This window comes from Pollicipes pollicipes, unplaced genomic scaffold (genome assembly GCF_011947565.3).
Source record: "Pollicipes pollicipes isolate AB1234 unplaced genomic scaffold, Ppol_2.1 Scaffold_7261;HRSCAF=8764_pilon_pilon_pilon, whole genome shotgun sequence".
NCBI lineage: Eukaryota > Metazoa > Arthropoda > Thecostraca > Pollicipedomorpha > Pollicipedidae > Pollicipes > Pollicipes pollicipes.
The window spans coordinates 24878739-24902893 of record NW_023597054.1 but is presented as its reverse complement, the minus strand read 5'-3'; the positions used below and the strand labels follow the sequence as shown (position 1 = coordinate 24902893).

General features: G+C 53.9%; 1 protein-coding gene across 1 annotated transcript; it reads left to right on the top strand.

The window, feature by feature from the left end:
• Positions 1-7410: 7410 nt before the first annotated feature.
• Bre1 (E3 ubiquitin-protein ligase Bre1) lies at positions 7411-22598 on the top strand. Its single transcript, XM_037236780.1, is given in 19 exon segments — positions 7411-7485; positions 10018-10191; positions 10673-10859; positions 11288-11479; positions 12501-12622; positions 13488-13634; positions 14107-14244; positions 15494-15619; positions 16289-16462; positions 16843-17100; positions 17518-17688; positions 17889-18029; positions 18031-18059; positions 18486-18639; positions 19042-19155; positions 19458-19649; positions 20079-20271; positions 20696-20877; positions 21313-22598. Coding segments are annotated over 18 exon segments (2859 nt in total). The 5' UTR covers positions 7411-7485; positions 10018-10044; the 3' UTR covers positions 21505-22598.
• Positions 22599-24155: the final 1557 nt, after the last annotated feature.

Here is a 24155-nt window from a genome sequence, read left to right as displayed (position 1 = left end):
CCCTTTGAAAGCTCTAGCTGTGCTTGTCTACCGCCCGGGTGAGCTAGCTGGGAGGGTCACCACATCAGCGTTTTTCCTCTGCGTTCAAGATTGGGGCCGGCTGGTAAACTTGACCTGCTACATGGCCCTTCACGAGAAAAAGAAGAAATTTATGTTGCCATGAAATGTGTCATTTGATACAACCAGTCCTTTTTACATGACTTGTTAAGTACATTTGCGGAGAACATTATGCATATAGATGAAACAATATCAATAGCCCTATTTCTCGTGAGATTACCAGAACAGTAGAGAGATAGATGGATTGATGTTTCGGCCGCGTGCCTTTATCAAAACAAATAGCATTAGTGAATTTCAAATCCCCTGCTGATTCTACTCGATTCTTCAAGTTTTTTTGTGAAACATGGTGCCACAGTTTCAGCACTGCTTTTAACTCAAAGAAGTAACTGAATACCTTTCACACACAAAGACAGGGACGAAATACGCCGCCAGGGGCGCTGTCATCGACGTCCGCGCTCGTTGCCTGACGTGATGCTTTCAGATCATGTATTTGCCTACTCTGGTGTGTACATCAGCTGTGAGGTACGCCTGTGGGGCACGATATCGGTGAGCGCCATGCTAGCATCTGTCTCGGGTTCCAATTAACACGCGCTCGGATGGGTTCAAATTGATCCCCCAAAGTTTTTCCAGTATAGTTTCCGAACGGCGCGGCAGAGGCGCGCCAAATTTTGCATGCTGTAGATATTTGAATAGCAAATCGTTTGGCATAACAAATTTAGATGTACATTATAAGGTCTCTGACCTATGGCAGGTCAAAATCAGGCCATGGTTTCAGCGGAGGCAATTTCTAGAGAATACTTTAATCTGATCCAACAACGGAATGTTAGACGAAGCCATACATACCTGAGATGCTTTCTTAGGCAACACACAGTGGAATGAGCAAGTTACACTGACCTAAGGTGAGGTGTGAAGGTCACACCAATGTCAAAACCAATCGGTTTTGTTACCCTGGGGCTTGCTTTATGGGATAGTTTCTGGTACTCGTATTGAATTTATTGGTAGCAGGAACCGCATTATACATCTTACATGAAATTCTTTAAGTCAGAATAGGTCATTGACCTAAAATGGCCTAGGTCAACATTTTGTTGTAGCAGCATACTGCCTAGCGTAACATTGGTCGCTTAGTCAAATGCAAAACTCAAGGCAATCACCTTGACCTTCAAAATATTACTCAAGGTCACTGACCTTGAATGAGCATGTGACCTTTTGCATAGAAACGGCTATCTAGGTTCTGGGGCATTTTGGAGACCAACCAGGAACTTGACCTTGTTTGACCTTTTTTACCCGAAGGTCATGACCTAGGAACTTGAAAGCTTGACATAAGTGAGTTCACGTACAGGTCAATACACCCTGTAAATTTGGTGTCTCTAGCCTTCTTAGGTCTCGAGATCTTAGGGGGTCAAATTGACCCCCACCCGAGAGAAGGGTTTCTAGCCGGCCACCCGAACGCGTGTTAACGATCTCCCATGGATTTACGATTGCTTCTTGAAAGATATCGAATAGAGTTCTGTCTTTCAGGTATTCACAGCCCGACATCCCAGCACCCAAACGCATATGCAGAGGGAGGGGGGGGGGGGAACGAGCACTCATCGCCGACTTTCGTCAGGGTGCCAACGATTCACCCCATGTTGCTTTACGACAAACTGATTTACAGATGAAAAATGTTCCTCATGACCCACACACGTCCCAGTTAGTTAGCGCACCACACCCGGCTCCACCCTCGAGGCACGCACCCACACCCTCAAGGCACGCGGGCGGTTCTGAGGTATGATCGGCCAGGAAATTCTAGGAATGGTGCTAAACGCATGTAGAAATATCGCAAACACAAATCGTCCGTAGAACGCGAAAGGTCTTTATTTGCGATCTCAAGGAATCATCTCCATCGCTTAGTGGAGCAAGCCTGCAGGCACTGTTGTTATTATTATAACAGAACGCCGCCACCAAACCGCGCTGGATCACTACCCATTCAGGTCATAATGTTGTGTTGGGTTCTTTGGGACTTCATTCGTTCGATGAAGGATCCAACCCATCCAAAAGGTAAGTCACTAAGCCTGCCACCCACGCCCCTCCGCTTCTGGATGCCATGTTTAACCTGGTCTGCACTCGTCACTGTCCTCCACGACACCCTGCCCCAACCCGGCTGGCGGGAGTTAACCGCAGTGAGAAGTCATTTGCGACCCGGCAAGAAGAACCGAGATCTACATTCCAAGTCGCGTCTTACGTCTGCGTTCGACCTATTGCGTGCGTACTTTGCCAAACGAACGTTATCCCCGACGAAAATTGACTTTGAAGCTTTAGTTGGAACAGTTTGATTGGATTGGTTTCTGGGATCAGCGCACATGCTTTACAGTGCTTGCTGCGTCAGCCCTAACCCCACCAACTCATTTTTTTTAAAATTCGGATTAACGGCAGATTTTTATGGCGAAAGCTTAAAGGGAATGCTTCACGTTTAAATATATTAAAGCAGCATTAGATAACATGGAACAAACTAGCGTAAAACTATTGATGAGCTTGTTAAGTGGAAAAGACTGCTCTAGTCAGCGCAATACTCTGTTAACTATGCTCCTCAATACTTCATGGTTTGGTTACGTCATCGTACCCGTCATATCTGGAAATCGCCCTCTCGGACACCAGATATGAAGGCATCGACAATTATGTAATAATATTTTTACAATAATATTTTTGGCCTCGATCGTTGCATGGCTTATGGAATGACATAATTTGAATGAGGTTATTATGGCGTCGTGATGGCTAAGGTGACTTTGAAATGTTCTCTTCGATATACCTTTCCAAATTTTCGTGGGCATGTTGCTCGGAAACTAGATGGGCCTGAGACTTAAGAAGGGCAGGATGGTGAACAGTACCGAAAGGCCCTCAGGATGGGTATTTCAGTTCAAGTATCTGCGAAAATTTGGAGCAGTCTTTTTAACGTGCTGTAATGCTCGGCACGGTTCGTCCTGCTATCTGACGTGATTTCACGCGAGCGCTTCCAACGGCCGCAAACCAGCGAGGTCAGGGGAAATATCCCGGGTTAGACGCAACTCATGTCCGACGCGCCATGAGCGGGGGCGGCGACACCGTGGGTGTGTAGGGACACATTCCCCACATTCTTTGAATCGTGGGGGGCTGTCCTCAGCACTGCCAAAAAGACACACAATTCCCGAACGCACGTATACGTGTTCTGGTGAAGCGAGTACGAGTAAAGCATCTCACGCAGAGTTTTTCATGACTTATAACGCCGTGAAATCGGCTGTCTTTATTACTTGTCAAAAATGTCCTGAATGGCAGCAATAACACGTTTCAGCTTTAAATATTATATATTGACGCACCAAACACTTTTAATCATTTCTCATATCATTCAGCACCGTCCTCAACGATTATTCTCAAATGAGTCACTTTCTAAAAAAGTTAGTTTTCATCTGACATTATATAGGACGTCATCATTTTCGCATTCACCATTTTCTTTAGCTTCATTTGTGATTACCCGAAAAGCCGGCCATTCTGGTGTAACACCGTGAAATTCTGGCGTGGAAAGCTCAAAGCTGCGGTGAAGTTTTCAAAGCGGTGACCACACAAGAGGGTACACACGCCATATTATTGGTATAATAACATCTGATAGCTGTCATGAATACCGAAAAGGAAGGTACAAAAAACAAAACTAACTGAAATCGAGTGCAGCTTTTGACACACGGTCATAGCCGTAGAAACGTTTAAAAAGTGTGCTAGCGAGGAGCACCATGCCAATTATGGGACCGAAATTCTTAAAAAAGTGAGGGAGAGCTTTATTCCTCGGGAAGCGGCCGTAACCATGGTACGGGGGCACAGGGGTACCAAAGAGCCTGCTATTGCCTTGCTGGCGAAAGGCCCTTCCCCACCGGAACTAAAAATAACCAGCTATGGGCAATTGATTTCGAAGGGTCACGATTTTCTTTGCATTACACGCATTTCTAGCTTTTCTAACAAGAACAGAAGTCAGAAACTACTGGAATATGCAATTCTGTTTGTGTTTGAAAACACAATACACTTAATGAAGCGGGTTTGAAATTGAAATGGTTCACTGAACTCCTTTTAACTCACTGAACTCCAATAGAGCTCAAAAGCTTTGCCGGAATTTTGTTCGGGCTCTACAGAGATATTGAGAACTATGTGAACGTAGATTGTGGAGCTAAATGAGGTAAGGAAAACTTCTGTGAACATGGTTACCTCACGTTCGTATAGAAATGTTTAACCTTCAATCAGTATCGAATAGTGCTAAAATTATCTAGCAAAGTTTTAAACATGCGCCTCCGCAAGTCCTGGAAACAAAAATCCCACGCTCGACGTTGCAGTCTCCATAGGACGCGTGGGGTGGCCCTGAGACTAACACTGGGCGGGGGACAATGGGTGAACGAATATGATAGCGTGCATGTAAGTAGTGCTCTTGAAATTTTTAGGGCAACAACTCGCTCGTTTATAGGGTGATCCAGTTGTGTATTTCGTCTGGGCACTTTGTAGATTGATATTTGAAATGAACAGCATTTACAGCGTCGTGAAATATTGGTGAAATCTGGTGGTGGTTCGATAAACATACAGGTAAATATCTATTTTCGTCATACTGTACCTGTTGAGCTGCTCAGAGGACATTCTTGAAAATGTAGCGGAGGAATATACACCCCAGTTTAGTTTTATAACCGCACGAATTAGTTTTGACAGACTTTTGGGGGCGTTTTTTACGCCGGTCGTTCTTCCGCGTCCGGCGTCTGACACTTAGTGTTGTCTGCAGCGGCCAACGCCGTTCGGTTTGACAGAAACCGTAATCCCGACACCCACTGTTCCAGTGAGGTAGCTGTAGCTCACTGTAGCTCCTAAGCTTGCGAGCGTGTCGGCTTAAGACTTTTAATGCAGTTTGTTTCACCAGTGGGTTCTGCAAAAGGATAGAACTTCCAAAGCAAACATGTGTTGCAATGTTTCATTTTTTAACTCATTTTGATTCACGCCGTTGAACACTTATGAGACGCCACAATCTTTTCCGCCGTGTGCGCAGAGCGCAAGAAGGCATGTCATCCTTCCCGGCCAAGACTATTCCAAATGTTGCATAGCTGGCTCCGTGTCATTTGCTGAACAGGGATAGAAGCGCATTCGCTAATGCCATGTGTTTTCTTACTTGGGTCGGGGCCTCCTGACAGCAGAAGGAGATATGGAAACTTCGGATGAGAGTCGACTCTCAGTATCACATATCATAAGGGATCCGTTATGATATGACGGAAGGGCCCTTTGTCAGTCAGGGCATGAAGTTCTGTATAGTGGTCCTCTACCCCATTTCAGCCAAGGGTCACTTGAGTTGAACTGGAGTCGCCATGTCAATTCTTGGAACACTAACAGCGTTGAAAAATCGTGTTGCACCAATGAGGGCTCCTGTGCCGATCCGGAAACAATTGCGGGGCCAGAGGCCCTGACGCATCTCCCTGTGTTGTCAGAATGACAGCCGGTAAGCACCCCGCGCTGCGACGAAATGGCCCTTTAGCCCTAGGCGCTGGGACGGAATACCCCTCCAGTCCTTGGCCGGGAAGATAATGTGCCTCCTAGTGGTCTAGCCACGGGGCCTCGTACACGAAAAAGGCATGGAGTCTCATAAGTGTTCAACAGAGCGGTTACAGATGGGGCCGAAAATGAAAAACCGCCAATCCATGTTTGCCTGCAAGCGTCCATCTTTTTGCAGAATGGACTGGTGAAACAAACTACATAGAGGGAGGACAGCAGCCAGTTTTCTCCTGCCCTTCTGTCTACTTGCGCGGGGGTAAGAATGTGTTTCTGCCCCCCCCCCCCCTCTCACAATATCTTAGGGTCCCTTTGCTCAGACCAGAGGCATTGCAAGGACCCGCAGATTAGTAAGTTTCAGATCAAGGAGGGCTCATAACTGAGCCAGGGAGTAATAAATTGGGCTCAGAAGACACCTTTTTTCAAAACAAGAAACGCATTCATCGGACCGCCTTAATGGATAATTGGTCGTTCATGTTCATAAGTGGGTCCGATGTGATGTTAAAGAGGCCCCTCTGTTGGCTCGGGAGGCCCCATTCCAGGCTAGGATGCCTTTTCCTGTGTTATGGGGCACAATTTTTTTACCGGAAATCCCATGTTTTGAACCCCTTTCATGCAGCAGATGGCCCCGATTCCGGATGAGGATGCTCCGTTCTCGGAAAATGAGCCTCTTGGCTAGATTTTGAGGCCCCCTTCGTGAATCGGAAGCCCCCTGCTCTGGATAAGGATGAACCTCTAGGCATAAGAAAATTATTTTCTGGAACAAGTGACCCTGTTTGAGGATAGCGAAATCGTTTACTGAACACTAAGAAGACCATTAGTCTAGATTTTGTCATTGTTGACATTTATTTACTGGAATATGACGCATGTAACAATATGATTAGGTGGCATATGCCCTCGGTGCCCCTCCCTCTTTAATGCGACACTGCCAGTAGCCCCCCCCCCCCCCCTTTGAGGATGTCCGGTTAGATTGTCCCATTTTATCCAGATGGCCCTTTGGAAAATCTGCACCAAAGTCAAAAACCCCTTCGCCTCCCTTATCTTCCCGTAGCTTAATGGCTTCTTTTCCCGTCAAACTGGATACAGATGAAAAACAATCCTCCTTTAAAGCAAGTGCGCCATATCCGTGGATTTCTATTTTGGCGGGACACTTTTCACCTTCAGGGGTCCCTTTGTCAATCTAGTGCCTCCCCTCTTACCAAGGCTCTGACTGCGCCTTGCGGGGCTGCGAATCTTTGACGTCGCCAATTGCATGCATTACGATTTAGCCATTTATGGATTTTAGGCCTGCAAACTTTATTCTATGCTTGTTTGCCATACCACCTTTTGCTTAACGTACTTTGTCCGCTACCCTGCGCTTCTAGTGGTGTTCATGGCCAGCAAATTCACTGAAAAGCTTGCCCACAATTCTGAAATTCTTAAATGTTTCACTTTGGATGACTCATAAGCGTACTCTAGCCACCATACTGTGAGTGGTCCATTGCTGGTCCAGAGGTCCGCAGTCCATAGCCCATAGCAGTATTTTAAACCGTGTTACTTTGGGTGGTACATGACGTCACAAAAGTGTATTCCGCCAAATAATACAAATGTGGACAAAGTCTTCTGAAAATTTGAAAGGTGTCCTTTCAAGCACAGTTTTCGTCATGTTGCTGAAAGAAAGTGTCCTAATGTCGAAGTTTTCGGGGCTGAAGACTTCGGGGCTGCAGCGGAGGGCCATAAGCGTCATACATAGTCGCCACATTGATTACGTCATAATCCATACCTCACCAGGTAAGTAGCTTACTAAAGGGCAATTGGAATACCCCCACCTTGATTGCGTGGCGTTCTCTTGTGCGCGTCGTATACAGGAGAAAACCTTGGAAAAAGGCCGGCGGTCATCGGCCGCGGTGTGTATTGCCGGCGCCCAGGAAGGTACGATCATCACATTTTGACGGATTGATGCTTGAAGTTCTGATCTCAAGGTGGTGGTGTTAGTATCTTCTTGACTGCCCTGTTGTGTGCTTTGATTTGCGTTACTCAGTATTCGCATTTGGTTGTGCTCATCCGAGTCGATAGATACAACGGTTGATGGATATAAACTGTGCTTCAAAGTTTGAATTGCGCCAGAATGTCGTGATTGTGAAGCTGAAACTAAGAAGACAACCCAACCGATAATTAAACTCAGAAGATTGAGCTTCCCGGTTTTCTAATTGTGTTTTAGAGTGAGTCTGTTCGCATGCTCTGCAAATGGGACATATTGCATAAGGGTAAAGTGAAATGTGCATGTGGGCATGCAGATTTATTCTGAATTTCAACTACACCCTTTCTGGAGAACCATGTATACAGTTTCATCACATAAAGATGAAAATTTAGGCATCACATAGGGTTGGGGTTTTCCCCAATTTACCCCTATTTAGATGAGTGTTAAGCATTACATGGGTGTCACAGTGGTATGGTGTTACTTTTCTGCCAAAAAAAAAATACAGTGCAAGCTGCTCATGTGGCATTATTGCACTAAACCGAGAGCATTGAGAGTTCAGTGCAGGCCGAGCCAAACTGGTTTAACATTCATAGTATTTTCACGCACAAAATTACTGCTGTGATGTCATAACTCCTTGAAACAATGGGTATCTATGTGCTGCAATGAATGGGGACATTGCATCAAGCTTAGGCTCTCAGATCAGCTGTGTGGGTGCACTGAACTTGCTGAGGGCATGTTGCTACTATACCAAATTTATTCAGAACAACATGTTTTTTGCAGTCTGCTGATGGTGCAGCCATAACTGTCTGAAGGGGGGGGGGGCATCTCAGTGGTGGGCGCAAAATGGCCCTGATGCTGAAGCGCCCTTGAAAACCAAATCACCACTGGGTGGCATCTCAGGGGTGATGGATTCTGTCCTTTACATTTCTTTAAGCACCCATCTTTGGTGCCAAAAATGACCTCCAAGGAAACACCACTGCCCCCCTGCAGTTGTGCTCCTGGGTATCCTCATGCAGCTAAATTCAAAGCAGCCTTGGGGCAGTTGACACATGGAATGAGTAGGTTATTAACTCATGCACAAGTTGATAACTTCAGGCATATGCTCAACTATTCCCACACTAACATTATCAACCAGTTTTGGCCCATGAACTGCAGTGCTTCTGGGCCACCACCAGGATACAGCTGCATTTCACATGCGGAAGGAGTGTTGCTAAGGTATATTCTGGCTATCTTGGTTACAGAGCAAAACATGTGATTCAACCTTCATTTGCTAAGTATTAACACTATGAAGAGTTTGCAAGATTGCAGAAGACAATGGCCATTAATATGTCACAATCATAGTGACAACAAACAAACTCTGAGTTTGGCAGTGAAATGCCTTGATGGCCTAGACGTAGAACACATAGTTTTACATGGGAAAATCATGAGTGTGCATGATGCATACAAATCATGTTTTATCTATCACTTGTGGTAGTTGTAGATCATTACAGCTACCAGGCTAAGTACATAAGAAAACCTAATGTTTGATAGGCTTGATTGTTGTGAAGTGTAGTACCACATTACTCAAAGCAATGTAATCTGTTCTTATGATCCATATTTGCTTGCACTCTTCTGTCCTGATGTTGTGGTACTTATGAAAGTCATGAATTATTTGCTGAAATAAAACACTAGAAACTGTGGGTTAGGCAAGAGCATTTTAAAACTTACGCTATAATCAATCATTCAAACATGGCATGCTGGATGACCCAATGCAATAGATGAACATTGGAGCACTGCTATTTTAGCTTAAAGTTTTTTCAGTTGGATTTGTAAGTCCTGTGCAATATAAAGCTATGTCAATAGTTGAGACTGAACTTTCTGTGGTGAAAAATAAAATTGATCCAGTTTACAAACTCAATAAATAGTATGGAGGAGTGGGCATGGTTTTATTGGGTTTGGCAAGAAGCAATTACCTTGTTCCATTACTGTAAATCATAAACAAATCTTGTCTGTCAGCATGATTTAGGTGATTTATTTAGGCAACATTAGGTTTTAATGCTTGTGTTTTCTTCTGCGAGCATATGCTGCCACAGATCTGTGATTGTGGATTGGCATGAAGTATTAATTTTGGACAAGTTAAGCAGTAAAACACTTTGTTTGATTTTACTCATAAAGTTATATGTATCCGTAGCCCTGTTTTTTAGTCTCAAGTGAATGTACTGCTGCCAAGTTCAGTTTGGTACACACACATTGTTGTGCACAAACTTTTTACAAAATTTTATCACTGCATATTTTCTGTTTTGGTTTGCACCTCCACTTTTCCAAGGTATTGCATTAAATGAAATGCAAAATAAGGTCACTTTAAATCTGCACATTCTTTTCACTGTGTGTGTGTTGGTGGCCACAACATATTGTCTTGTCAAACCAGAATGCAGCCTCAAAGTTGCCTGAATCTCAGATGCTATAATTTGAGTCATTTGGTGCTTTAACCTGCCATTTTCCAGGTTTGAATAACAAGCACGTAGCTAGACATGGCCAAACGAGGAGCGGACGAGGGCGTTGGCGGGGAGCCGCCGCCCAAGAAGGTGCAGTTTGAACAGATCAAGATCGGACCTGTATCCACCCTGGAAGACATTGACATGAAAACACTTCAGTTCCAAAATAAGAAGCTGGCTGAGGTGAGATGGCCTTATGTGATGTCCTTGTGCCCTTGTCCATGTATACTTTTTTCTAAGATTTGGTCCAAACCTTTTGATTGGATGAATTTATGGGATGAGTGTCAATGCAAAACAGTTCTTGTTGCCTGTATCCCACCATCCAGTGGTGGCATTTTAGGTCAATGACAGAATTTTGAGAGAAGCTTGATTTGCTGTGATGCTCATCACGTTCCATTCCATTCTAACTTCTGATGTCACTTCGCTTTTAGCGCGACGGCCTCCGCAGGCCACAGGCCACTCCAGTTAGTGGCAAATGCCAAGCATCTGTAGCAACACGCCCCCTCCCCCCCCCCAACGGGCTACCGTTGCTGTTCCCTGTGTGTGTTGCAGAGGTACAAGCAATGGGCTTGTATATGTATAGTCATGGCCACCGCCACGATGCCGTGTCTGTCGGCACTTGTCAACAACCGCTGCACTAACGCCGAGGCTGGTGCGTCGACAGCGGCTGAAGCGGCACCACCGCGCCGACCAGGAGCTGCGGGGTCGCATCGACCAGCTGGAGAAGCGCCAGATCCAGGATGACGCCGTGCTCAACATCATCAACCGCTATTGGAACCAGCTGAACGAGGACGTGCGCGTCCTCCTGCAGCGCTTCGACGCCGAGACCAGCGACGAGTTCGAGAGCAAAAGTCAGTCGGTGCGCGACAGCGGCGACTGGAGATGGTCCCGGCCTGTCCGGGTGACCGGAGATTGTGTTGCGCAGATAGCCATTGCTTTGTCACGGAATGCTGTGGACGTTGTCATACCTGCGTGGATTGCAGGTTATCCTGAGCACCCCTTTCCTGCGTTATTTGTGGCTGGTGAGCAAGTGCCCCCGCCCCACTCCCCTTCTGCAGGTGACCGCGTCCCTCCAGCTGTCCAAGTGCTTTTGACCGCTGAACTAGCATATTAGCATGTAAGCTTGTAAGCGTGTTGATTGGTGCGTCTGTCTCCCACTGACGGGGAGCAGGTGGTCAGACGGCGCCCGTTATCTCGGCACCAGGGAGACGCCACTGCCCCGCTCACGGCGGCGTCGCACGCCACGCCCCGCTCACGGCGGCTGCTCGCATGCCCACAGACGAGAGCGAGGCGACCACGTCGTTCCTGACGCAGCTGTCCACCTGGGACAAGCAGGAGCTGGACGAGAAGCTGGCGCGCCGGGTGCAGGTCTCCAAGCGAGCCGTGGCCAAGATCCTGCAGGCTTTCGACCGCGTTGTACAGCGCAACGAGAAGATCACGCTGGCGCTGAAGGCAGAGGCCGGCGAGAACGGTGCGTGTTGAACACCGCCGGGCCGAACGGACGCGTGTCTCCCGGATGGCGGAGTCACACGGCCGTCGAATCTACATGGTCGCTGTGTAGTTGGGTCGCAGGCGTCGCTCGCTGGCTGATCTGTTTGCAGTCAGCTGGCCGGACACGGCCCGCTGGCTGGCGGAGTTGCCTGCGTGTTGCCTTGCAGGGTGGTGTAGTCTCGTGCCGTGGATGTGTGGCTGACTGGCTCCATGGCTGGTGGAGAGGGGTAACGTGGGTGTGGCTGGTGTGTGGCCTGTGAGACAGTTTAGTCACATCTTGGTCTGTTTTCTCACGAAGAGTCTGCACACTTGGCTTAAAAGCGCCTTGCCTTGACGTCTGCTGAACTGTTCGTTCCACGGTGCAGCGAGGCCCGCTGATATGGCAGTTAACTGATAGCCTTTACCTGTTGTCACTGACTTTTCCTTTAAGTTAAAGTTAAACCCTCAACAGGTTTATCAGTAAACAATGAAAGTTGATTATGTGTGGAATGAATTCACCCCGCCATCCAGCTATGCCCATTAAAGAGGTGTTCGGTCTAGCGGAACACACATTTGGTCGTCTTATTTCATACGTAAATCGTCACGCTATCTCCTGATTTCTACGAGTTTTTTCTTGCCAGCCACTCGCTCTTTCCGTTCCAGTTTTCAAGTTTGTTTTGCAATTCATTCTCAATTTGTTTGTGAACCTCAACAGGGGTGAATAGTGGTAGTTAGTATGCTGAGCAACGTCAATTAATGCGCATCTGTTGAAACCAAAGCACGGAACAAGCGAGTCGCAGGCACAATGTACATGTGTCAGGACATTAAGACTTGCCCACGCATAGGTGTGTGTGTCGAGTATATTTTCTACTCAATCCCCCAAACGACGACATTGTGCAGTAACGTCACGGTTAGATTCCTAACAACATGCTTGCGTTTGGGTTAATCTAGCAAGCACTCGTGATGCTGCTGACCCCGGGTGCTCTGTTTCACGGCTTCACCGTGCTGTCTCACTGTTTCAGAGGAGCCGCCAAGCGTCGACGAGGAGATCAAGGAGATGAACGTGGCGCTGCAGAAGGAGAACGCCAGCTTGCATGCGCTGAATACGGCCCTCCACGAAAAACACCACACCATGTCTCTGAAGGTGCGTCCGAAGGAGGGCTGTGGCAGGGAGCCGGCACCCGTCGCTGGGTGGCGCGGCGGTGCTGTCGGGTGCCGCGCCGCTGATGCTCGTGTCCCAGTCCACACTGCGCCGCGCGCACGGCGCGCGCTCCCAGCGTGCCCCGTCGCCCCTGGTGTTAGGCTGTGCTCCCCTCCATATGGCTCCATCTATAAAGCAGTCACTTTGGTTAGTGTACGTCGGTTATGACAGTTACGGTGCGATAATGTGTAGCCTCGGTGGGCAGTCTAAATCTCCAGTAATCTATGGTCGTGCCTGAGACGTCAGATCGCGCGTTGAGGGTGCTCTGTCATACCCGCACCTTACAAACAACGTGCTGCTGCCTTGCAGTTCGATGATTAAGCCGGTGTTGATCATTCTACGTGTTGGTTCGATGTCCACGCGGCACGCATGGCGCAACTAACTTGGTTTTGGTGGCTTCTCGTACCATCTGTAACATTGTCTGAAGGACTTCCGTGTGTGAACCAGCGTCTGACCTTATGTGACGTTCGACGACCTGCATCTAGCCATATCGGAGCTGACCCGTTGTCCCGACTTAGCCTGCCATGGCCACGCCGCTGTAGCTTCAATAACTCCACATGAACTGTTCTGTCCCGGCGGACATTAGCTCGCCGGATGTAGCCTTACTTATGCTAACAGCTGGTGGCTGACGTATTGTGCCCCGACGACCGACCTGTTCTAACCTGACCTGACCTGATCTGACCCGACCCGACCCGTTTACGACCTAACCTGACCTGATCCGATTTGACCCGTCCTGTCCCCGGCATACGGCTGACCTGACCTGACCTGACCTGACGCGACTTGATCTGGCCCGGCCCGTCCCCGGCAGACGGCCGACCTGCAGGAGCGGCTGACGGCGCTGCAGACAGAGAAGGACGAGCTGGGCAACCGGCACGACGACATGCTCTACGAGTGGGAGAAGACGCGCAACTACAACGAGAAGCTGGAGGCGCACCTGGCCGACGCCTCCGAGAAGGTGAGCCGGCGCCGCCGCTGGGCGGGGGTGCGAGGCGAGGCGTCTCGTCCCGCCGCGACACCGCACCCCGTCTCAGCGCTGGCGCTTGTGCGGGTTGAAAAGACAGATACTTACAGCATTTTTGTTGGCTCATGGGAGTGCGTATATCACTATGACTATGATGCAGTGGACGCACGAAGTGTAGAAATGTTGGCGTTGGTCATCACTCGCATGCTGAAAAAACGCGATTCGACACGTGGTTCGCGGCGTGTTGGTTGTCACAGGCCGACCGCAGCTATTCCTGAATTGATGGTCCGAAGCGTGCCGTCCGGATGGCGGGCGGGCTCCAGGTCGACCTCGCGGGAGTCTGACTGGGACATGTCTGAGCGGCTGTCAGCCCGCTCAGACCCGCGCCCGAACCCCAGGGCGCCGCCGCCGGCGTCCGGGCGCGCGGCCCGGACCGCCCGCTAACGCTGGCACCGCTCCGTTTCAGCTGAAGTCTTATGAGCAGCAGATGGAGGAGCTGCGACCCGAGGACCCGGCCGCCAAGACCTCGGCGCTGGCGGGGGCCGCCGGCAGCGCCCGAAAGACGGAGAAGTCGGTCAAAATCAGCGGCTCCGTGCAGAAAATGGTACGTCGGGCGGCGGCAGGCCCGGCGGGTCCCGTTCGCCTGCGGCTACGTCTCGCGTGTTCGCGGCATATGCTGCGGCCATTCACGGATTTCTGGGCGAATGGGTCGTATCTCTCCTGGGTCATGCAAGTGGTGTGTGACAGTGTTGTGCGCGCAGTGTGGACGAGACCAGGCGGCGGGGAGTTGTCGCCCCCGATTTGTCATTACAGTCTCCGGACCCAGGTCGGGTACGTTGGGGGGGGGGGGGGGGGGGATGTGGGAAGCCGCATTGCATGTTACTAATGACGTCATATTTGTAGTCCTGGAATGCTGAGACCTGCTGCCGGGCTTGGCTGTATATGTCTGTATAAGGCGTCAGGACGGGTATATATATATATATATATATATATATATATATATATATATATGGAACTCAAAAATGGAACTCTTGAGCTACTAGGTGGTGTGCGGTGAGCACTTCTGATGTGATTGTGACAATAGTGTTCCCATTGTGTCTTTGTGATGTTCCCATTATGAGTGCTTCTTACATGTTTGAAGATGAAAATAGCAATCCGTCTTACTTCAATTAGTTGTGCTTCATTTATGTTCTCCGTACTAAAATATGTTTTCCAACAGTAGTGCACAATTTTTCATCCTTTAAAACTCAAAACTTATTTCTTGTGCAATTTAGTCTTCTCCGAAGATGAGATAAGATCTCGAAGCGTTAGAATGGAAGGAGTGATGAATATATGTGATGAGTAATTTTGTGCGAACCATCTTTAATCTAAGCGATGACGCAAAGTCAAAGGCCCGGAAACTAGAACGATGCATCAAAAAGCTCGTTAATGCTGAGTCAGCAGTTATTTTTAATCAAACATGTATCAAAGAAAGAATTCTGCCAAAATATTCCTATATATATATATATATATATATATATATATATATATATATATACACCCCACAAAGCTCTCTGTGCGAGGCCTCTGCAAAAAGGGCAAAAAACAAGGTGTGAAGTGGAGATGGATGTCACTCAACTTAGCTGTCACCACTTCAAAGCTCCCACGGTATTGAACATAGTTGGGTTACATGGGTATGGAGGGACAACCTTGTACTTTTTCGAGTTGGAGAAATTGGGCTCGACGCCATCGTATCCTTGGCTAGTCAACTGTTATATGTCCTAGTGTAGAATCACACCCCTCTTGGGACCCGGGCGGCGCTCGTTGCGCCGCGTGCTGCGGTCGCCCTGTTCCGACAATGCGCCGCTCGCTAGATCGAGGACCTGAACCAGGACCTGGAGGAGCAGCGGGAGCTGGCCACCAAGCGGCTGCAGGAGCTGGAAGACCTGCACCGGAAGCACAAGGACGTGCTGAAGGAGGTGGAGAAGCTGAAGATGGACGTAAGTCCCGCCGCCTGCCGCCTGCGAGGCGCTGTAGGTCCAGCGGCCGCTCGCTCCGGCCTCGCGTGACTGTGTGTGGGTGTGGGTGTGGGTGTGGGTGGGTGATTGGGTGGGTGCGTGGGTGTGTGGGTTTGTGGGTGGGTGTGGATGTGGGTGTGCGTGGGTGGGTGGGTTTGTGGGTGGGTGTGGATGTGGGTGTGCGTGGGTGTGGGTGTGGATGTGGATGTGGATGTGGATGTGGATGTGGGTGGGTGGGTGGGTGGGTGGGTGTGGGTGTGGGTGGGTGGGTGTGGGTGGATGTGTGGGTGGGTGTGGGTGTGGGTGTATGTGGCGGGGGGGTGCATGTGCATGTGGGTGTGCGTGTGTGTGACGGTGCCCAGTTGGGGCTCGGCTGGTGAGGCGAGGTGAGGTGTGGCGCCGCCGGTCCGCCTCGCCTCTGCGCGTGAGGTCGTCTCGCTAGACCAGCGGACCGGTCTGTCATGTCGGCCTCGCGGCCCCGTCGGAAGCCCCTGTCGGCGGCGCTGCTCCCACCCTTCCGGCGGTCAGTCAGTGCGGGGCCTGGCCGACGGTCAGCGCACGATCGCGCGGCCGAACGGCGGGCCTGTGGCGCCGCCGGCGCCGTCGCTGGGCGCCCAGCTGTCGGGCTGATGGCGCCGTATCCGTCCCCAGCTGCGCCAGCTGCCCGAGTCGGTGATCGTCGAGACGCCCGAGTACAAGTGTCTGCAGTCGCAGTTCTCGGTGCTGTACAACGAGTCGGTGCAGCTGCGCATCCAGCTGGACGAGGCCAAGCACCAGCAGCAGTCGTGCACCAGCGCCCACCTGCGTCAGATCGAGCAGATGGAGGTGAGTTCGCGGCCAGTCCGTGTGTCGAGCCAGCGGGGGAGGCGGGAGTGGGGTGAGGCGCGTGTGGGGGTAAGTCGGCGCTCAGGTGGAATAGGTATACATTGGTTCGAAGCCAGGCTGGCGCAATAGAACCCGGTGTGCATTTGGTCTGAGGTCGGGCAAGATGGGTCCAGTGCCAGTGCCAGTGCCGCGCGTGATGTCGCCCTGCGGCGGCCATCGCGCTGCCGGCTGACCCGGGGGCGTGGACGGTCGCTCGGACGCGCTGTTCGTGTCGTCCCGGCCTGCTGCCGTGCGGTTCAGCGGCGCGTGTGGCGGGGCCCACGCAGCGCGGGCTGACCTGGCGGTGGGTGTGACTCGGCCGGGCCGCCGCCCCTCCTCAGAGTGAGGAGCTACTCTCGCAGCGCAAACTGCGCACCAAGGAGATCCAGCAGGAGGACGAGCTGGCGCGCGTGCGCAAGGAATACGAGATGCTGCGCATCGAGTTCGAGCAGAACCTGGCGGCCAACGAGCAGACGGGTCCGATCAACCGGGAGATGCGGCATCTCATCACCAGCCTGCAGAACCACAACCAGCAGCTGAAGGGCGAGGTGCAGCGCTACCGGCGCAAGTACAAGGAGATCAACATCGAGCTGTTCAAGGTGGGTTCCCGGTGGCAGCGGGGCGCGCGCGGAGTGGCTCCTGGGCGGCGCTGAGTATGGCACCAGCGCTATCGGTGCGTGCTGTTTGGGTGTAGTGAGATCGATGTGGGTACCGGTCGGGACATCAGCTACTGTGACAGTTGTGGGTTAGAGCAGGAGCTCAACGGGCGCAGTATAGTGCGCTGAAGGACGTCGCGGCGCTGCGGATCGCCATGGCTCTGCATCAGTGCACCCCGCGAACCGTCTGGGTGCCGGTCTGAGAGAGACCAGGGCCCAGTGCAGTGTTGTCTGTGATATCCGTACGGTTCAGTGCTTGTGTGGAATGGATTTAGCTGGCAGCGCTGTCAGGCGTTCAGATCGAGCGTGGCGCGGGCGGCACGCGCGCCTGACGCGTGTCGGCGTCGGCCCGCCCGGCAGGTGCGCCGGGAGGTGGAGGAGCTGAACCAGGAGAAGTACCGGCGCACTTCGGAGCGCCAGGACTCAACCTCGTCCGACCGCGACGTCAAGGAGGAGCACGCCCAGCACGCGCACGAGGCCGGCGTCAAGGACGAGGCCGACATCAAGAAGGAGGAGCCCGACGCGGACCAGGTGAGGGCGACGCCGGCGGAGCGGCGGGAGCCGCGCTCCGGACCCCGAGCTGGGGCAGGGGTGGACTGCGTCGTCGCCTGCCGGTGGTGGCGTGCCCGCGGCGGGACCTGGTGTCATGCCTTGTCGTTCGGTGTCATCACGGCTCGCGCTGCCGGGAGGGGCGGCGTCTCCTGACCGAGCGTGGGTCCGCTTGCGCGCAGGGCGGCTCGCAGTCGGCTGAGGCGCAGGCGGCCGGTGAGGGCGACGCGGTCAGCCGCGACCAGAAGGACATCAAGAAGGAGAAACACACCCATCAAGAAGGAGCAGCTCAAGCACCGCGAGCTCTCCAAGCAGGAACAGGAGATGATCCGCGATCTCAAGTCGCAGCTCAAGTATGACTCGGCCGGCAGCACCGCGCGCACGCCGGCGCCGCCAGTGTTTGTCGCCCGGTTCGGCCGGCCAGCCTGTGGCCGTATCTCTGCCCCTCACGTGGGGGATGTTTGATGCGATGGTTCACCACTTTTCCGCTCACGTGGGGCATGTTGTGTGAGGGCTGATGTTTGGCCCATCATTTACGGAGTTGTTCTGGCTCGCACCAGGCCGCGTGTCGGTGCAGCAGGTGGCGTAATCGCATCTCCTAGCCGATGCGTCCGCTGCCACCAGACTGGGGTCATGTGGGACAGAAAGTGTTGTGCCCGAGGCAGCAGAGACCGTCTGTACACAATTTTGGGAGTAGTTCTCGGCTTTATACGCAGTTATCATTGACTAGCTACCTGGCTAATACTATGTACTTAACGGACGGCGTTACTGCGTAACAGGAAGTCGCTGAACGAGCAGAAGGAGATGAAGCTGCTGCTGGACATGTACAAGGGCGTGGGCAAGGAGCAGCGCGACAAGGTGCAGCTGATGGCGGCCGACAAGAAGGCCCGCCAGGAGTGCGACGAGCTCCGTATGCAGCTCAAACGGTTCCAGGTGCGTGGCGCCGCCCCAGCTGAGAGCCGGCCGGCTTCGGTAGTGGTGGGCTCGGTTCGGGGCGGCGGCGGCGGAGTTCCGCCGGTGGTGGGCTGGTGAGCGTGACGTAAGGCGTGTGACGGTGAAGGGATCGAACGTGCCGACGGGGCCGCGCCCGATCCTGAAGCGCTGGGGGGCGTGTGCTTATTCGTCGACCAGTGCCGGCGCAAGGTGAGTGGCTAGGACTCGTTTGCTGAGCACGGGCCCGCGTGATGGGGGCCGTGTTGGTCCGCTGAGGCGACGGAGGGGAGGGGGGGGGGGGGGGAGGAGGGCACGGGAGTAGATCGCCAGCGGACGCGTGAGCGCCGCTGAGCGCCGCTCGTCGCGCCCGCCGCACTGTACACCGTTCGGCTCGTGCCGCAGGAGGCGAAGCGGGAGGAGAGGAAGAAGCTGGCCGACGAGGACGCTATCCGCAAGATCCGTCAGCTGGAGGAGCTGAACCACGTGCTGCAGAAGCAGATCCAGAACCAAAAGCAGGTGTGGTAGGGGGCCATCAACGCGTGGGCGGGCCCGTCCGGCGGCCGTGGCCGGGCTGGAGTGGTGCTAGCCGCGGCTCAGTCGTAAAGCTCGCGCCGTGTTGGCATAGCCGGATGCCAAGTGTAGTCATCGGTCAGATTGGTCGGGGGCCAGAAGTCCAGGCGATTACATGCAATCAGCAGCATCATGCGGACTGCTCGTGGTGCTCGTCATGCGCGGGTCATCAGTCGGTCAGGTGTGTGGTCTGGGCCGCTAGTGGCGCCCCTGGCGGCCGTCTGACGCAGCGCTGCCGCCGCCGGCAGGAGGCCGAGGCGCTGGTCAACGAGATGGAGGTGACTGGCCAGGCGTTCGAGGACATGCAGGACCAGAACATCCGGCTCATCCAGCAGCTGCGCGAGAAGGACGACGCCAACTTCAAGCTGATGTCAGAACGTATCAAGGCAAACCAGACGCATAAGCTGGTGCTGGAGGAGAAGGACATGATGAGCGAGCGGGTGCGTTTTGCCCCGCGTTGCCGCTTACACACAGGGTCTACAGGCGTGAAGCCAGGGCACGCAAATACCTGCCTCTTTCCAGCTCCAGTATGCTGGTCTTCATATCCCCATTACTGTTTTTCCCCAATCCTCATCACTGTATTTACTTCCCTTGCAGTGTAAGATTCTTCCTGTTGCAGCTTTTGGTTGCTTTATCTTTTCCCTCTGGCTGTTCGGTTTCATCCTGCCGATCACATGTGCGTGAATGCATGTATGTTCCGCCAAAATAAGTTCTTTCCGGGCTTGTCATTTCACCAGCTGTGTGCGATGATGAACAACCGGAGGCGCCGCAGTGATTTGTGTCCAGCCGCACCTCCGTCTGACGTCGGTCCATCTCCGTGTTGCCGCTGGCTGACCGGCCGCTGACCGTCGTCTTCGCCCGGCGGCCAGGTGAAGACGCTAACGACGCAGGTGGAGGCGCAGAACCAGGTGGTGCGCAGCCTGGAGGAGATGGAGCGGCACATGCAGAACGACCTGGCCAACGTCAAGAAGGAGCTCAGCTTCCGTCAGCAGGCCATGGAGATGCACAAACGCAAGGCCATCGAGTCGGCGCAGGCGGCGGCCGACCTCAAGCTGCACCTCGGTGAGCGGCTGCCCGCGGGGACGTCCGGCGCGCGACCGCGGTGGCCTCTGCCGTGACGTCGGCTCGGGGCGGCGACCTTTTGCTGGTCCTGGCGATCCGCCGAAGGCTGCCGTCTCTCGCGGTGCATAGTGTACGTGAGGCGTCGGAGTGTGAGGTGTGTGGTGTTGGACTGGCCGAGCGGGACAGAGCGCCGCGTTCCGCTGAAGCGGCCGGCGTAGTAGGCCGCCGGTGATTGCCCGTGGAAGCGTCACACTCTCCTTATTGGTAGCTTGTCGATCTCGTACCACGGCGAGTGCAGTCTGTCCACTTGTCCCGAGGCCCTGGCCGTCGCCGTCGCGCCCGGCCGCTGAGACGGAAGGGACGAGCATGGCGGAGGCGTGCTGCTGCCCCGATGCTGACCGCACCGGCCCCGCGCCGCCCCCAGAGAAGTACCACTCGCAGATGACGGAGGCGCAGCAGGTGGTGGCCGAGAAGACGTCGTCAATGGAGCAGGAGACGTTCAAGACGCGCCGCCTCCAGGAGGAGATCGCCACGCTGCGCAGGAAGCTGGAGCGTGCCAAGAAGATCGAGCTCGCCGGCGCCGCTGACGACGTGCTCATGGAGGAGGTGCGTGTCGCGCCGGCAGCGTAGCGAACTCGGCGTCCGTCCCTGGGGCGGGTTGTGGGCTCCGTCTCGGGGCCAGCCTCGGTCTCAGCCGGCTCCGCTCTCCTCCCCTCCTCCCTCCTCCCCTCCTCTTCTCTCCTCTCGTCCTCGAGTCGGCCACAGACCGGTCGCCGCATCCGACCCCGGGCCGCGGTCCGGTACGCTCTGGGAGACGGCCAGCAGGCGACAGGCCGTCTCGCAGTCGTGGCCGGTGCTCACGAGCGTCTGTATCGACGGAGGCGAGCACGCGGATGTTAACGCGCTGGGTCACTGGTGTGTCTGGGGCTGGCTGCTGGGTGACGTTGCAGCGCACGGTGATCGGAATGGCCGTTTGTCCTGAATGCCTGTCTGCTGGCGCCGGTCCCGCGCCTCCTACCGCTGACCCTCCTACCATTGCAGGTGCGGGAGTATAAGGAGCAGCTCACCTGCCCGTCGTGCAAGGTCAAGCGCAAGGACGCCGTGCTCACCAAGTGTTTCCACGTGTTCTGCTTCAGTTGCTTGCGCACGCGGTACGAGACCCGCCAGCGCAAGTGTCCCAAGTGTAACGCGGCGTTCGGTGCCAACGACTATCACAGATTGTACTTGGCCTAAGTGGGCAGTGGCCGCCGGACTGGCCACGCTGTGGTAGATTGGTCTATTTTGCCACTCTGCTGGAATCTCCTGCCGGCCGGCCGCCGCCAGTGGAGCGCGCCCTGTCGTGGGGCGTCGGCGGGGGAGGGGGCGGGACGCACGTGATGCGCCGGCCGGTCGTCAGGATGACAGGGGCTGCCGCCTGGCCGAGCCGGACCGGGCGGGGTGGCCGTCCGTCGACCGGCCTCAGCTCGGCTCGGCGCAACCTCCCCGTTGCCGGGCGGAGGCGTGCGCGCCGCGCCTGCCGCCTGCTGGCGGACGCAGGACGACCCCCGACGGGCGGCGCCGACCGGCCGGCCGGTCGGGGCCGCGGCGTCGTCGTCCCGACGCTCGGCCGCGCGGACGGATGTTCAGGGAGTCGACCGTGCGTGACAGCGTCGCGGCGGCGGCGTGAGCGCGTCCTGCGCGTGGCGCGCATTGTGGATGGGCGCCGCCGGCAGCGGGGCCGCGGGGCGATCAGCTGGCAACTGCAGGGGTGGGACGCGCCCACCAAGGCTGTCCCACAGAGCCGATCCTTCCGCCGCGCGTGACGGGCTTTTGTGGAGGACATTCTCTGGAACTATGCATTCTGATGGAAGTATACGTGTGTGAGCGGCCGTGGGCGCCGTGTTATTTTCTGATGTAGTCGGTGAGTTTTACTCGGCAGGTCGCGACTCGGCACTCCCGTTCCGTCTTGACGTTGGTTGTATCTCGTCGTTGGGACCTGTATAGCTTCCATGTCCACAGCACTGCAGTTGTTTGGGCTACCCGCTGGTGTACGTACCGTACCGTGTCCTGCTGTAGTGCGTCGACAGATGCTTCTTGGGACGTCTTGCCGAATCGCTCCCGCGTCTGCGGATGGAGCGGGGCCGATGTCCGTCCGGCTGGCTGGCTGGCTGGCTGGCTGCTGGGCGTGTCAGGAGGCGCGAGCGGCCGCCGCGTCCGGGTGGCTGTGTCGTTAATATCAAATGCCGCGCTTGCCGGCAGATCCACGCTCTTCTCTTGTGTCGACTGTATACCGCTAAGCTGTGTTTCCAATGTGATCAGTACCACGAAGAATAAACGCCTGCGATGTGTACGGTGCTGTTGATCTGTCGGGACACCGGACTGCCTGTGGCAGCTGGGCATTCCAGCGCCAACTGGAACCTACATGGGCGTGTCTTGACGCCTGTCCTTTTTCACAGGACATATCAAAGCGTTTTACTGCATGGGCTTGAGTTGGAAAGAGGGTAACGCTTTGTTGGATTCCTAGTCATGTCGGCTTCCTCGGAAACGAGCTCGCATGTTCAGCCTCAAGGCGCACTTTACATGTACCACGCACACGCGCGTGGCCGCTTACAGCGTGTAATTTTCACTGGGCCATCTGGCCATTTTTTCAACGCGAGTGACAACCCTGGTAGAACAGGCAAACAAGCAGCAATCTCACATCTATAAGTTTTTACTTTGGCTCGTGCTCTGGAGGCTGCGTACGTACGTGACCCACGTGTACTTTGCGTGTCGGGATCACAACTGCGATGTCCAGGCTGCCCTGCGTGCCTCGCCGTGCGCGACATGATCCAACCATGTCCGCATCTTGCCCGGGAGTGCTCTCGTCACTGGGCGAAGCGTCGCATCGCCATATCCTCGGATAAGTCTCGCGGGCTTGACAGCGGCCAGCTGCTGTCATTTCTCCCAGGCAGAACACCCCGCGCTATGTTTACATTAAACATAACACCAAACATAACATTAAACATACCACCCCGCGCTATGCTTACACCTCATCGGTTAAACAACTGCCCCGAGCACAATATGGCCGTAGTTGGACGTGCCAAAAAACCCGATCAACAAAAACAACAACGCGTCGGGCGGCAGGCTGAACCTCCACCGCTTCGCTCCTTCAGGCTACGCATTGAATGTCAGTGGATGGCGCCTGCCAGCTGACACCTGTCCTGCGCATTGAGCTGCAAGTATTTACAAGGGTAATACTTTTCTTTCACAAGATAAACTTTTACTCGTAAAAGGGTAAAATCATGAAAAACGTTTTTCTGTCGGTTCCATGGCCTGGTTTTCCGTCGTAAATATGGACCACAATAACCAAGTTGTACGCATACATACATACACATACATACGCGCACATACATACGCATACATGCGCAAACATGCACACACATGCATACATCCGTATACATACCATTAAACGCATGCGTGCTCACCCAAGGTGAGCATTTCCTCAGTTTCCTGACGTGTTGCGGTGCCGCTGTTGGCTGGGCGGCACCAGCGGTGGCACAGGCGCACAGGACAGCACGGCGCCGCTCGGTCGGGGCCAGCAGCCGCGGCGGTGCCTCGAGGCGTCACCCGTCGCCAGCACCGTTGCCGGAAGGAGACCGTTCTCCGTGTCAGTGTACAAACGTGACGCGAGTTGAGGCACATTGAAAAAGATGGGTGCGTGCCGTCGCCCGGCGCTGGGGGGAGCCTTCTGCCTCGGTCGGCCGGTGTACACGACGCAGCACGGCCTGGGGTGCTCGGAGCGAGGACGGGTGCCACGCCGCCTGCTCCGGTGCGGAGGGGATGGTGTGATGGCCTGCACCGGTGGCTGATTGCCGTGGCCTAATGGGGGCTTGTATCAGGACTCTGTGGTTTCGGCTTTTTCTTGG